Source organism: Glandiceps talaboti, chromosome 16 (assembly GCF_964340395.1).
Source record: "Glandiceps talaboti chromosome 16, keGlaTala1.1, whole genome shotgun sequence".
Taxonomy (NCBI): Eukaryota; Metazoa; Hemichordata; class Enteropneusta; family Spengelidae; genus Glandiceps; species Glandiceps talaboti.
This window is the reverse complement of record NC_135564.1, coordinates 5,186,262-5,203,037: the sequence shown is the minus strand read 5'-3', so window position 1 is coordinate 5,203,037 and position 16,776 is coordinate 5,186,262. Positions and strand designations below refer to the sequence as shown.

The window sequence follows — 16,776 nt, the reverse complement described above, 5'->3', positions numbered from 1 at the left end:
CCTGAGAGAGATAGAGAGAGATAGATAGAGAGAGAGAGGTAGAGAGAGAGAGAGAGAGAGAGAGAGAGAGAGAGAGAGAGAGAGAGAGAGAGAGAGAGAGAGAGAGAGAGAGAGAGAGAGAGAGAGAGAGAGAGAGAGAGAGAGAGAGAGAGAGAGAGAGAGAGAGAGAGAGAGAGAGTTCTCCGTTCACATAGCACTGTAGTTCGACGTCGGCTGTGTTTAATTAAGACATGCAAATATCTCTATCTTCAATTTTTTTTAAAGCTGTTCAACGGGCCCTACCTACCCATATTTTTGACATTTCCACATTTTTTTTGGTGAATGGCAATATACACTCATGCAGGCTTCACATGTCAGCAAAATGGCTGATGGACTACTATATTCACACTTTGTTTTAATATTTTGTAAGACAATTTCTTTATATTTTCTGAATAATACATGTGACTATATACATTTGAGTATTTGAGTAAATTTCAAGTTATATAATATCTTATACAGTGGCTTATGTGGCCCTGATGATGCATACAACTGAGAGTGAATTGAGATTGAACTAAGCTGTTGCATACCCAGCCCAACATGCACTTCGTCAAAAGGAATGAGCAAAATTTACGACAGTGGGAGGGGGGATGAGAAGTCACCGGGCCATCAAAATTCTGAAAGTCTGAAATGGGGACTTGAAATCCTTTGCTATATTTATTTGTGATTTTTTGGAACAAAGTTAAACTTCAGAAGAAGTCATTTACTAAAGTGCACATCTACAAAATGTCTTTCAACTTTGCCACAACATGACACACGTCATAGTCAGATAATCTGTACTGTATAATTGTCTAAGTTCTGGTATTTTACTACCATATCAAGCCGCATTGTATGACTTTAAATCATGTGTATGTTTTCGATATTTTATTGGCCCCGGCATCTCCTCATGAAAAAAAAAAGTTTTCAATTTCACCTTTCGAGGTGTCTCTCCCAATCAGTAACAATATGTCCTTATGCATGTGAAATCCACATCCCTTGTAAATTAATCTTGTTTAGACTGTTATTGTAGTTGGTTATCATTGTTATTTTAATGCATTATTGTACCATATAATTTCATATCTCCACTGTAGCGCCGTAGGTGACAGAAGGGGTGACTAAAATAATTCTGGAGTTTCATTTGGTGGGTCTTAACATTTTTTGAGAGGAGAGGGTGAGAGGAGCTACACAATTTGTTTAACCGTAAATTGTGTATTTCCTAACTGTAGAACTGATGGAAATCAATTGCCACACAGACAAATTGCAAGATATAAAACCAAAATGACTGAATAGGTACTATGTAACCTCAACTTGAAATGTTTTACCATCATTATATGGCTTGTGTTTACACCCTTGTTCAACATTGTAAAAAAAAAAAAATCAAAAAAAAAAATCGATCTACCTACCCAATGTAATGGAGGTTGCCCGTTGAACAGCTTATTTTTCCTGGCCTAATTAGCCTTGAAGTAACTTTTCAATAACATCTGCTCCCTTTCTTTTCCCTTCTAGAACATTCGGGGAAAATGAGAATGGCCAAAACCATGAAGTATGTAGTGCCCATTGGGATGTTTCTCGTGTGTATCGAGATCGTATTGGGTCTATTGTTTCTGTTCACGACTCCACAGCACAAGAGGATAATCCATGACCCTAATTATAATCCCATAGTCAGGGTAAATTTTAGTGATTTTGTTTTCATGATCAACCCCCAGAATGTCTGTAACAATCAGAATACTTTCCTTGTTACTTTGGTAACCACGAAGCATGATCATGTCAAGAATCGACAAACGATACGGTCTACCTGGGCAAGTGTTAAAAATGTAGATAGCAAACGAATTGTAACATTGTTTTTATTTGGTCAAAACAATTCGAGTAGAATGATGTGGACTGCCCTGCGTGAATCTCGCCGATATCAAGACATAATATTGTCAAACTTTGAGGACAATTATCTAAACTTAACCTTGAAAACAGTTATGGGGTTGAAATGGGTCAGTAAATTTTGTCCAAATGTCCCGTATGTAATGAAAACTGACGACGATGTCTTCGTCAACTATCTGTCTCTAGTACGAGAGTTGGCGATGAAACCTAGAAATGGCCTTGCAATGGGACACCTCCTGAGGAACGCTTCTGTATTAAGACAGATAAGTAACAAGTGGTACACTTCCAAAGACGTATATTCAAAGTCTAGATACCCTGATTACTTGCAAGGGCCCGGCTACGTACTTTCGAAGGACGTCGTTGCCAATGTGTGCGCCATTTCCTCTCACGTCCGCTATATAAATTGGGAAGATGTGTATGTCGGTATGTGCTTGCGGAAACTTGATGTACATTTAACACACGACGTTCGTTTTGACATTTATAATTATTTCACAACAAGAACAAAGTCCTTTGATGACGTGCCATGCCCTGTTCATTATATATTTGCCATCCATGGTTTGAATGTTGCGTTCTTACAAGCCCAGTGGAAACGCTTATTCGAGGAGAGAGGGTTTTCACGGTGCAGAAAACTATTTCCGCCATCGACAAATTCCAACTCTTCAACGAAAAATCAAACTACATTGACTGGAAGACCCGACTTTAATCTCACGTTCGAATTCATGTAGCATTTTCCAGTCCTGGGAATTTTGTTTTACACAATAACATGTGTAAAAAGTTGGCTATTGTCAATCCCACAAACGATTTGCTGGCTAAACACAAGTTACATATTATCATTGCATGAAGTCCAGTATGTGCAGTGTCTGTTGTTTTATGATGTTTTGAAACGTCACTATGCATAAAATAGCAACTCCAACGGTGTCTCTAGAATGATGAAAACCCTCTACTTTGAGGCCTTCCCTGACTTACTTACAAACAAACAAACAAACAAACAAACAAAGTAAATCTCAGTTTTACACACTGTACTTTACACATACTATATTAAGACTGATATGTACTGGTAATATTTGGTGAACAATGACAGTCTCAAAATGAAATGTCACAAAGTTTCACTTTGGGAGCTCATTCAACATGTTATAACATATCCCTAAAAAAATCGTTTTTCTCATAAAAGTCTCATACAGACATTTTTTCTTTTTCTACACTGGCAATTCAAACATCATGAAATGTTGAAACTTTAAAAGTATGTGTGTATGGGCTTTATTTTGACAAAATTTTGCTATGTTCTATAAACAAGTCTACATCACTGATTACAATCTTATTATTAGGAATGGAATTTGATTCATTTTATTTTGCAATGCTTCAAGTCCAGTATACTTCTTTGCCTTTTGCTCAGATTATCGTTACTATAAATATATAGTAAATACTTGACTTACATAGAATTAAAATCATGAATTCTGACACAAAATATCGTCTGTTGCGAAAACACCATACTAAACACTAACTACATTTTATCGTCTGGCTCAACAAAAATCCTAGTAGCAAAGATATTTGAGCCAGACCATAACATGTAGCAGTGCTAGTACGCTTTTTGCTGAGTCAGACGATAAAATTTAGCAGTGTTCGTACGATTTTCGTTGATCCAGACGCTAAAATGTAGCAGTACGTGTTGGTATGACTTTAGTTGAGCCAGACGATACAGTGTAGCAGTGCTACTGCTAGTACACTTTTCATTAAACCAGACAATAACATGTAGCAGTGCTACGCTTTTTGTTGAGTCAGACGATAAAATGTAGCAGTGTTTGTACGATTTTCATTGAGCCAGAAAATAAAATTTAGCAGTGTTTGTACGATTTTCGCTGAGTCAGACGATAAAATGTAGCAGTGTTTGTACGATTTTCATTGAGCCAGACAATAAAATATAGCAGTGTTTGTACGATTTTCGTAGAGACAGACGATAAAATGTAGCAGTACGTGTTGGTATGAATTTTGTTGAGCCAGACGATACAATGTAGCAGTGCTAGAGTACGCTTTTTGTTGAGTCAGACGATAAAATGTAGCAGTGTTTGTACGATTTTAGTTGAACCAGACAATAAAATGTAGCAGTGTTGGAAAGATTTTTGTTGAGCCAGACGATAAAATGTAGCAGTACGTGTTGGTATGACTTTAGTTGAGCCAGACGATACAATGTAACAGTGCTAGTACACTTTTCATTTAGCCAGACAATAACATGTAGCAGTGGTAGTACGCTTTTTGCTGAGTCAGACGATAAAATGTAGCAGTGTTTGTACAATTTTCATTGAGCCAGACAATAAAATATAGCAGTGTTTGTACGATTTTCGTAGAGACACGATAAAATGTAGCAGTACGTGTTGGTATGAATTTTGTTGAGCCAGACGATACAATGTAGCAGTGCTAGTACGCTTTTTGTTGAGTCAGACGATAAAATGTAGCAGTGTTTGTACGATTTTAGTTGAACCAGACAATAAAATGTAGCAGTGTTGGAAAGATTTTTGTTGAGCCAGACGATAAAATGTAGCAGTGTAAATACGATTTTTCTTGAGCCAGACCATAAAATGTAGCAGCGTTGGAAAGATTTTTGTTGAGCCAGACAATAAAATGTAGCAGTGTTAGTACCATTTTGTTGAGCCAGACGATAAAGTGTAGCCGTGTTGGTACGATTCTTGCAGATCCAGATGACATTTTGTTTCAGATTTTGTGATTTTAATTGTAAAAGTGCAAAAAAGGCATAGTAGATATGGCATACATAAACTCATGGTAATGTTTTTTTTCCCCTTTGAAAATGGTAGTCACTGAGAGCCTGGCCTGGGTGTCTATGTATGAGTCTGTATTAACTGAATCAAGTGTAGTATAAATGTAACAATGTTTTATTAAAGTTATAATTAATCAAGGTTAAGATTACCAGACACAACACATTCAAATCCAGAGTAATTTGGTGTTAGTTCAGACAGCAAAGACATTATTCAAGTCACCCTCTTCACCAAATAAACCGTGTCTGTAAACGTTACATTGTAACTCTTTCTATACTAAATACATTTATTAGTTATACAGGTTACACATATTTTCAATAACACTTCCACTAAATGGCACAGAGGAAAATATTGACAAAAGTGGTTCATGTTGCGTAGCTGGACCGTATACTTTTGACAAATAATAACCTTGGTTGTAGTTTTGTAGCTGTACAAAGTAAACCGACAAATAAAAAAGTATTAGAATAATCTAACCTTTTCTGATAATAACACTGACAATATATATATGATACAATGTAACATAGTATCCAGTCATGTGAGGATATTGGCTATTCTTACCTATCACCTGTGTCCTGGCATTTCACTAGTACTAGTAGTAGTCTGTTACTTAATGAAGGTTTTGGCCAGAAAAAAACGGGCAAGTTCTTATTGGGTTTGAAATTTTTCCAATTGTGAGAGGACGTAAATAAACATTATGAATATCAATGAACACAGTAGGAATCATCCAATCACAAAAGGATAGATTTCATGACATAGACATGGGGTTGATACATCGCTGTGGGAAATCGTCATCTAATTCAGGCTTGAATACATGTACATGGCCATTACAGTGAAATACCAGGCATAGGGGGAACAGTGATAGCAAAAATCCCACATGAATAGATTCTAGGCTAGAATCAATTTTTAACATTTCCTTTACAATCAGGAAACTGCTTTACATATTCAGGTATATTAATAATAACCTTTAATGCTCAAGTATGGAATCATAGACCAAGGACTAGTTATGGCAGAAAGCCAAAACTTATGAGAATACATTAGTTGCACAAATTATAAGGTTCACAAATGATTTGGCCATACATGCTTTATCAATAAGGATTATTTAGCATCTTAATTTCGAAATTTTGGAATGTGTTTTTGTGATATGACAAGAATTAATTGTTACTTTTGAATGCAGTATTTTCGATATTGTGACACTGTGCGGCATGCTAGGGTATATATGATAAATAAAATTGTTACATCTGTACCAGTGATTATGTGCGAGCTGATGTGGGTGCACACAGAGGTATTTGTTCTACATTGCAATATCAAAACACACTATTGCATACCTGTATGCAAATTTAATATGCACAAGTGCACAGTCCTTCATTGTACACAAAATTCCGTGATCACACAATCACACACAGTATGATGAAACAGAAATTTGGTGTTCCTGATCAACGAGCAGAACCACATGCCATGTGAGTTCCATACTCAGGGGTATTTGCACTCATGCAAACAGTGGTTCCTGCGGCATTTTCACACGCTTATGCTCCGTTCTGGCTTGAAAGTATGCCCAAAGAGAACACCGCTAGCACTCGCGGGAAATACCTGAGTATTTACATCTCACTTGCACTCCTGCACCATGGAGGTCTGTCATTGCATTGCAAAGATTAAATCTTTTCTAGAGTGATACATAAGCATGTGAGGAATATGTGTTCAGCTTCAATGTACGTTTTACATCACATATGAACACATTTATACATCACTTGGGTCTCCTGGCCAATTATTGCAATTTCATATCAAGCCTTTCCTAATGACATTGGACAATACACATACAACAGTTATCTATCTAAATTTGCAATTCAAAAGAAAACAAACCAAGCCTCTCAAAATTCTACTGATCTGAATTACTAGTAAGTATACAAATTCAGTTGACCAATTGCAGTGTTAAAATTGCCATACATTGTACATTTATAAATATCTTTTTTGTACATATCGTCTTGAAATGGTGACAAGATTTTTTGTGTTATGTGTGAAAATCGGATTATCTTTCAAACTGGCCTTTCAGGATAGAGTTAAACATAGGTATTTTTTTGTTGTTGAAAACATATCATTTGATACTAAAAAAATGAATTTCTAATTACTACTAACATAATTTTTAATGCATTAAAATGCATGTAAATGAACTTTCATATAACATTCTCAAGAGTATACAATTATCTTGAATATATTAGTGTCAAATTGGTCCAGCTTAGATTCAAATCTGATCTAAAAACCATTTTTCAACCTGGTATGTGTATCTTCTATCTTCACAAAGTGGCACCTACCCGTCTGTGATACACTGTTTTAATTAAAAAAAATACAATTTATACAGTTAAAGATTATTTAGTTGTACACATATACCATATACATTTTCCACAATCAAACAGGAAATGCTGTATTAAGGACTTGGAAGTGAGGCTGATGACATTTGATTTGTGAGTTTACTGCAAAAAGTGCAATGTGAGGTACTTATGAACAGCACTCCTCATGGCCAAACTATACAATCTTTTGTCTTTCTGATAACTGAAATATGAACAGCACTCCTAGTGGCCAAACTATACAATCTTTTGTCTTTCTGATAACTGGACTATGAACAGCACTCCTAGTGGCCAAACTATACAATCTTTTGTCTTTCTGATAACTGGACTATGAACAGCACTCCTAGTGGCCAAACTATACAATCTTTTGTCTTTCTGATAACTGGACTATGAACAGCACTCCTAGTGGCCAAACTATACAATCTTTTGTCTTTCTGATAACTGGACTATCATTTTCATTTGTACAGCACTCCTAGTGGCCAAACTTTGCAACTTTTTGTTTTTCTGATAACATGGCATGTCATTCACCTGTATAGCACTCCTAATGGCCAACTATGCAGTCTTTTGTCTTTCTGATAACTGGAATATGACGAAATAATACAATTACTATATGGGTTATAAATATCAATAGTGTATACATACCAGGAAAATCCAGACAAAGATCCACAGTGGAAAGAATAAGGTTATGATGCAATGCAGGCAATGATTCACACCGCTTCGCCTTGTAGAAGAAAAACAGATAAAAGTACTTAAATTTCAGTGAAAAAAACATGGTGATGGTAAACAACACAAACATAAACTTTATTTGCTCTCACAGCTGGCCTCTGCATTGGGTGATCATTTGTTCCACAGAGGTGAAGCTCCCAACGTTGTTTATGTCCAAAAAATGCTTTGCCCGACTGTTCAGCAGGTCATATCTAAGACTGATTTTCCAATGTCTATAATGTTTATATAGGTTACACAATGTAGGGAGACTTTTCTCAGTTCCATAAACATAACGAAATGCATCCTCATCTTGGTTCCCCTACAATAATTTCGCAGTAGACACGTGCACTATAATGGTTTTATATACTCCTAAAGCTATGAGGTTGCGATGTGAATGCTTTAATCCTATGCATTTACAAAGGCTGCAATGGATTTTATCTCCTCAAGAAGACGAGGAAGTATTTGTGGGCTGTTGTACTTCTATAGATCTGTGCCAGGGGTAATAATTGTAAAGCGACTTGAGCACAGAGTGGGAAAGCTCTGTATTAAAAACAATGTTATTATGATTATTTTTAACATTATCATTATTTGAAATATGTTGCTATATACACACCAGTCATGAAAAATTCTAAAAATTCTTTTATTTTTTTTATAGTTGCTGGAAAATCTTTGTGCAACTTCAACTTGAGAAAGGGGAGGTGGAAAGCATTTTGACTTTGGATATGATACTTACCTTTCAGTGATAACTGTAGTTGTTGCTGGGGCACCTCCTGCTACAATGACAGTGTTTGTTGTCTGTTGACTTGCATATCCTGCTTGCTGTGGTTGAGCATATCCCTGTGGTGGGTACTGAGGAGGGGGAGCATATCCCTGTTGAGGAGGTGCATAACCTTGAGGAGGAGGTGCATAACCTTGAGGAGGGGGTGCATAACCTTGAGGAGGGGGTGCATACCCCTGAAGTGGGGGTGCATACCCTTGAGGTGGTGGTTGTGCCTAAAAGCAAAAGAAAATTATCATTAACAATAACTCTAGATGAATATTATTTTACTGATAATACAATTAAACATTTCTATATTTTCAGATTTCTTTTGATACAAAATGGGGCCTGTGGTTGGCAGCACTGGCTGCACCCCCCCCCCCCCCCCGGAAATTTGCCACACCTGTTGAAAGGCCTTTAACTGGAAATATATGGCACACCTGTTGAATGGCCTATAACTTGAAATATATGGCACATCTGTTGAAAGGCCTTCAATTTGGAAAATTGGCAAACTTGTTAAATTGACACACTAGTTGAATGGCTCCTTTAACTGGAAATTTGGCACACCTGTTGAATGACCTTTTAATAAGGTAATTTGGCACACCTGTTGAATGACCTTTTAATAAGGTAATATATGGCACACCTGTTGAATGGCCTTTAACATGGCAAGTTTACCTTGACCTGATAATCAGACACCATGACATATTTCAATCATAGAGTAAGAACTTTTAATTGCCTACTTTGTCGTAACCAATTTCATTAAGTGGTTTCTCCTAAACAGTAAATTGAAAACACAGTGTTTAGGAATATATAGCATGATAATTAGCACTTTGAAATGGGTATGTATTTATCATTGCTTCCTTTTTCAATTTTGATGGCATTTTACCACAAAACTGACTATATCTTTTTTGAATGGGAATTACTATAGTTTAGTATCTGAACTGTTGACGCGATTACTCTTTGTTAATCTTTGACAATCCAAGTCTTATTATGCAGATAGTTTGTCGTACTCCTAAAAAACCTTCTGAAATATATTTCATTTAAATACTCATTGTGTGCAAATACATAACCTATAACATACAATCTAATAATAATCTTTATTTATACTGGATAGTTCTTTAAGCATATAAACACTTGTCTCCCAAGAAGTCCAGTGAGGGCCATCCCTCATGGGTTCAGTGTTAATGCAGGAGGAAACCGGAGTACCCGGGGAAAACCTGCGTTGTTCGGTAGAGTCAAACTGAACGACACTCTTCTTACTTACAGCGTGGTAAATTTAATCGAACCCTGAATGGGGTTTGAACCCCGACCGCAGTGGTAAGAGGCAAGTGGTTTAACCACTCGGCCACCGACAACCCTGAAATTAATAGAATTAAAACATAATATGGTGTGCATTGGACATTCCAAGACTACTGTTCTAATCCACCAGACTTTCATTTCAATAGTCAACACGTACAATGCACATACAGAATGCGCGCTACTCACTGAGGATTCAAAAACATAAAATATAATCTAGCGTCTGTACTATCTCTTCAAACACCCACTAGTGGTTAACCAGGCGTCTGAGTTAGATGTTCCATACACAAGGGCGCTCATGAATATTCATAGAAATGAAAGTCTGGTGGATTAGAACAGTAATCTTGGAATGTCCAATGCACACCATATTATGTTTTAATTCTATTAATTTCAGTGACAATAGTATTAAAGATAAATTACAAAAAAAAAGTTTAGACAACTGTTGACAGTTTAGTTGACGATAACAAATTTCGACATAACCTATGTGGTAAACTGAATATAAGAAATCAAATCCCATTAAACGGATTGTTGACTACTCAGTTACTATAAAATTACAATTATAACAATTAGTCAAGTCCTATACATGTTAAGATCATCTTCACTGTATAGTCAAATGGATTTCTCTAGCACAGAATTCTGTTTTTACCACCAACAGTGACAGTTTATACTGTTGGAGTGTTGATATATATAAATGTGATGATGTTATCACATCCTTATGTCCTTTACATTCAAACTGGAGGTTGAGTTTGTAGTAAAGTGTGTTATGGTTTGCTACTGATATGCGCTGTTCATCCTTGCTCCAGTACTAATATGAGATTTAGCTAGATTTTCGATAAAATTTGTTCATTTCACTTTTTGTTAGAAAGAGATCCTAGAGAACAACTACACATATAGCAACTATACTAAACTAACAGAAACAGTCACAGTGACAACTTGCAGAAAGGAAGTATACATCACTTCCACTTAATTTCTGATTGATGCCTGCTCCGTACTGATAAAGTGAAAGTGAATGAAACAATCCAAACTTTTACTAAATCATTCACAAAGTATTATCCTTTGCAAATGTATTAAAAGACAAAATAAGCTAAAAAGTGATGGTGACATATGCAATGTGGTCTCATACAATGTATTTGGAAATGGAAATTCGACTATTGCTGGACATTATTACAGCAATAATCTGCACTATCCTAAAAGTTATTTTCATAAACATACAAAATTTACAATGTTTTCAAACTTCAATATGAACTTAGTAAAAGAAACAGATCATTACAATCTGCCATTTCACTTCAAGATTAAAAGTAAAATTTTATTGCAATGTTGGTTTCATTTTAATTTGTTTACTCCAAATAGCCATGCAACAAGTTGGAACAGTCATATATTGACAACTCACAGTGCAGAGGTCAAAAGTCATCTGTTCACACCTTGTTTCTGTCTGTACGGAGGTTCAAAGGTCATATCTAAACTCCCTTTTGTGCAATCTCTATTATAGTGATTCATTCTTCTTCCGTTCTTTTGAATCTTCACAATTTGGTTTGGTTTTGATTCTATAGTGTCCTTGAAAGCCAACTTAGGTGTGAAACTTAGTTAAAAATGGTGTCATTTTGTACCCAATGATTAGACTTGGATAAATTGGATCTATACATATTGGCAGACGACATTGTCAAGCCAAATATATCGCCATTCATTGGGCTATGATTACTTTACTAGTCTGAGATTCTATAGCCTACATGTAGCCTTGAAGGATTGAGGAGGCTACTACAATATTTCAGCTATCCTAACTGTCATTTTAATTTTTTTGTAAATTTTTGCTCATCCATATAAATATTGTAACATTAGTCCTTCAGGTAGAATAGTGAAACTTAATTTGCCTTGCTGTATGAAATATTCTGTGACTGTTCACACTTTTGAAAATTATGCAACGTATTGAAGTATAGAATGTTGATTAGTGATTATGCCTTCAGGGCTATGATCTTAATTATGATGAATAAAATAAAATCAATAAAAATGTCACTTTAGTTTTCATCTCATGAAATTATAAATAATTTAATGGGGCTTTACATGCATTGTCCCGTGTGTGTTTGATTTTGTAATATAATGTTGGTTCTAATAAATTAAATACTAATAGTATATGTTTGTCTCAGAAGGAATGTAATGAAGTGGTTGATTATTGTTTAATTTTCCAAATTAAAGGAAATCTACATGACACTGGACATTTTTTGTTTCAAATGCATTTTCAGACTGAAATATTCTTCCTAATTAAGTATGTTTAATATATTCCTTTCATTGCTAGCTTTTAGCAAGCCATATTCTTCCAATATTTTAGTGTTGGGCAATTCAAATATGGCAGGAGCACTGGGTCATATCTAATTTATACTATTTTATGGTAGAATGCACTTTGGGATGAATTTCCATGAAAATGGAAACTTCATTTCTCTTCACACTTTGCTATATGAAAATAATAATAATAATAATAATAATTTATTCCCACGTACAAAAAAAAATGTGATACAGACCAGAACTAAATATCCTTATGTATATACATAAACGTGTTATTTGGGGAAAAGGGTGTGGAAGTAGTTGTTACACAACTAATCAAGTCCTCCCCTCACAAAACATATGACACTCATCATTTAATTTTGCCCTGTTTCAATCAAGACTATCAGCTTGTTCCTGGTTCTTCAAGAAATAAAAGAAATTTGGGAGTTCACCATCTTGTTTTTAAGAAAATCACAAATCTTATATTTTCCCATGGAGTTAACATAGCATTTGGCAGCCATATTGGATTCTAAAATGACTAAATTTTGACAAAATTTGACCTCTATTTCAAACATTTGTACGACAGTCCAACATTTTTTTCCATGATTTTAACTGAGAATGGGTTGGAGTTTTCTAGCACAAAGTAACGGCAAAAGTTTGAACAGTATATTTCCGAGGCTCATTTCATATTAATAATTGAATTTTAATAAGGAATTATGAATTTAGTAGAGTTGACTGTCTTTCTGGTTCTACATTTTTGGTAAAAAATATTAGTCTTGTGCATACAAAACCTGTTTATTATCTTTTTCACATTTTTGTGTGAAATTCAGTCCTCTATAATTGCAACACTTATAGTTCTTTTGGGATACTGTTATTTGTCGTGATGTTAATGTGATTAGCTGTATAACTTATTTGTATGTCCCTTTTCTTACTTTTGGTTCTTGTATTTTGTTGGATGCACCAAAATGCCGAAATACATTCCAAATATTACTTCATTATTACAAATGTCCAATCTGAGACATGAAAGAATTTGGATATTTTGCATGGGAATTCTAGACAGACAAGTCGAACGCAATCATGAATAATTTATATGTTGTAATTATGTAGCAAGTTGTAAGCATGGAGTAAAGAGTAATTACTGGTAATGTGTACAAGTTATACATAGGACACATAATTGCAGTTTGAAATATTTATCATTTTCAAAGCTTGAGTCTGACAGCAACGTTTTCGAAGAATAATAAAATTTAATACGTTATGACAGGAATAATATAGGAGATATGACTATTTTTATTACTGTGTTTCTCATTATCTAAATGACCTGACAGTTTCTAAAACTCAGTGACCAAAAAAATTAAAAGAAAATGACATCTTCTATGGCTGATCAGAAAAAAGCACAACATAATGGCACCACAGGCACATATCTGAGTGAAAATCTTATTGTTTTTCACTGAAATTTGGGGCCTTTTTTACTTGTATAGTAAGTTCAAAGTGTCCATCTGACTTTTTCATTTCGAAGTCATCCAGACTGTTAAATGTATGAGTGAAACAATCAATATACATAATATATAAGCACACTTACTGCTGCCTTTTTTTTTTCTTGAGGAAATATGCTTTTAGGAGTCATGAATATTCAGTGTACACCTAACATATATTCACTGATGTCTGCTAAGACACATAATGCACTGGTGTTCCATTGAAAGAACAAGTGTAAGAAAAAGAGTTTCAATTTAATGTTCTTTGGCAATGGAGTGAAATCTATATGATGTGAAATCATGAAATGACTCTCGGAGAACTCAAAGTTTATGAATAATAATAAAATAATAATGTAGGTTTTTATTTAGCGCTTTCCAACTTTTTGCTCCAAGTGCTTTACAAAAATAGCTTTATTTCCTGGTGTGGCGTTAACTGACCAACCACCCAATCATATTAAATATGTATGATGAGAAACTATATTAACAGCGTTACCAGAAAATACAGATTCCTTATCGTGTGGACTATTGAGTTTCTCCTATTTAAGTTGACATTATAATATTTTAGTCAACAGTTGTGAATATGATATCCTGAATAGCAAACACTTTATGCCAATCTTATTTTAATATTCTGATTATCAAAGGTACATTATGTCTGATGTTCCCTAATGGTTCAAAACACTGAATATAGGCATTGATCACACACATACACAAATGCACTTTATCACATTCAAGCCCAATATAAATGTCAAAGAAAATATTGAATCACCAGAATGATATTATAAATAATTTATAGACCCCAATTCAAAATTCTGAATAAAAACATAGTAATTATACTCCAAAGTAGAACACAAGCCATGGAATTCCATCTTACAATTGTTCAGAGTAAAAAGCATATGGCAGGGCTATAGAGTTGATGGATCCCTAAAAGATCATTCATATATATGGTTTCATAAATGCAAAAATTAGTTATTAGTTTGAACAGAGTATTATTGTATGTAACAGGTGGTGGTATATATATTAACAGTTACAATGACTGTGTTTGATATTTTCTATCCATTATGTTTTTCCTATAGATTATAATTAACAAATTATTATTGGTGGTGGTGGGGGGGGGGATGTCCTACTTCATGTTTGATGTTTTCTTATTTTCATGTTGCTGTGGCAGTTACTATGCACTCTAATTGTGTATATAGCTGTCAATGGTCACTAGTGAGTCATACATGTACTATGCAATATGTTGACAGGAAAGGTACTACATAGTAAGCCCTGCCATGAATCTGTCAATTTTATCAAAACTGTACTCTTTCTTCATTGTGGCTGAATAATGATTAATTACATCATTCATGGCAGGAATATCATGAAAATGTCATCTCTATGTACGTGTAGCATACATATCAACATGGCTTTTTTTTATAATTAAAAGCCTGGAACATTTCATTTCAGTATATCTTTACATGTACCAAACACCCAAACAGTTATGATTTAAGGTATTTATTCTCTACAATTGGCCTAGGAGTTTACGACTTTCAAAGTCATATATGCACATGGAGACACTTTACCATGCCTGTAGCAACAGTCAGCCATGCTAACAAAAAATGATACTTGTAACCATGGCGACCAACCAATTCATATATAATTAATATTTTTAATTAATAGAGAAAGAACAAGGAAATTGGAATAGTGATGGAATTACTTGCAACCTTTATTAAAACATTTCAAAAAATGTTAATTGGCAAGTACATGTACATCATGTTTTAAATAAATAATAGTGTTACATTGTAGGTTGCCATGGTGACAGCCTTGCTCATTCATACAGAACATGTTAATTTCGGTATAGCCATTAGTAGACAAAATTTGTCAAGCCTAAATTGTTTTTTAGATTGTTGTTGGGTCATGTCATGTCCATGGCATATTATTGCGTCAAAAATATAAATTTAATGAATATTTCTATAACTCAAATGCTTCAACTTCAATCTGTACTTGAATTTTAGATCTTTTTGAAAATGTTTGACAGTTACACTTGTTAGACAGTAAAATATGCATGCCATTTAAGGGTGCTATTATTCCATGGTGTACAATTTGCAATTTTTATTTTCTAATTTTTTTATTTTATTTTGTGGGGGGGGGGGGGGGGGGTATATACAAATAACAATTTTGGTTCAAAATCATATTGACTTGTTATTACCTTCATTTGATGCAAAACATAAATCCATGTTTCCATGTTTGACAATGAAAAAAATGACATTATTCCACATCAAACAAAAACTCAGACATTACCCAAACAGACTTAAAAATGCACATAAAAGTGAAATTCACACTCTATTTACTATTTACAGGGTAATTTTCTTTTTAAAAAAAAAACCACTTGAATTATAATTGTAAATGATATCTTTTTATTTGATAATAATAGATATTGAGCAAAACTGACATTATTCTCAATAAAATATTTTTTTTTAAATTAATATACTGTCTATTTAATAAAATTTGCATATCCTGTAATAGACAAGGGAAATATTAGAAAAATATTTAGAATTTGTATATTCATGGTGATTGGGTCATAACTAAAAATGGTAATTTCTGCTATTAAATAGTCAACTGTTTTAGAAACTGAATCTCTCTCATTTTTGGTGTGTACTATATATACTGCACCTACTTATTTCAACAGGTCTGAGTTATTTTTTAGAGAAATCTTTGTAAGGAATTTTTCTCATGAAAAATGTAACAATATTCGTGAATATTTCTATAAGTTAAAATGCTTCATCACTACTTTGTCTTCAATGTTAAGACTGTACCAACACCTACTTATTTATTTTGATAGGTCTCAGAGTTAATTTTCTGTAAATAAGGGTTTGTTTGATATCACCAACGACACCTGTTAACCTAAATTGTCTTTCTCAGTAACTGATCTTTAATCTTTGTTACTCTAAAGTGGTAACTATGGTAACCAGACTACATTTTCACTGAAACTGTCTTCGGGTGATAAAATGTCATTAATTGTAATTGTAGCATATCTAGAGGTCAATGCACTTTGTACATTACATGCAGCTTTTATCTTCATTTTCACACAGTAGAATCATGAGAATGTCATATGTTCAACTTGAATCTGCATTTTAATGATTGCATATGATTACTGTCTGATGTATGGCCTTAACAATAGATTATTGCAGTCAGTAAATTATAGCTTAGCATACTTTGAACTTTCATCAATGATAGAGCTGTACGTACAGGACAATTCATTTGAGTCAGAACTAATATATGTATGTATATATGTATGTATGTATGTATGTATGTATGTA

General features: G+C 34.2%; 1 protein-coding gene across 1 annotated transcript in view; it reads right to left on the bottom strand.

Annotated features, from left to right (window-relative positions):
• Nucleotides 1-2,997: 2,997 nt before the first annotated feature.
• LOC144447453 (uncharacterized) overlaps nt 2,998-16,776 on the bottom strand; it is a 64,681-nt gene continuing 50,902 nt past the window's right edge. The window contains exons 4-6 of the mRNA XM_078137483.1: nt 8,433-8,692; nt 7,637-7,715; nt 2,998-6,975 (exon numbers count right to left, since the gene is read on the bottom strand). Coding sequence (XP_077993609.1) covers nt 6,958-6,975; nt 7,637-7,715; nt 8,433-8,692 — 357 coding nt within the window. The 3' untranslated portion in view covers nt 2,998-6,957. The remainder of the gene's footprint in view (nt 6,976-7,636; nt 7,716-8,432; nt 8,693-16,776) is intronic.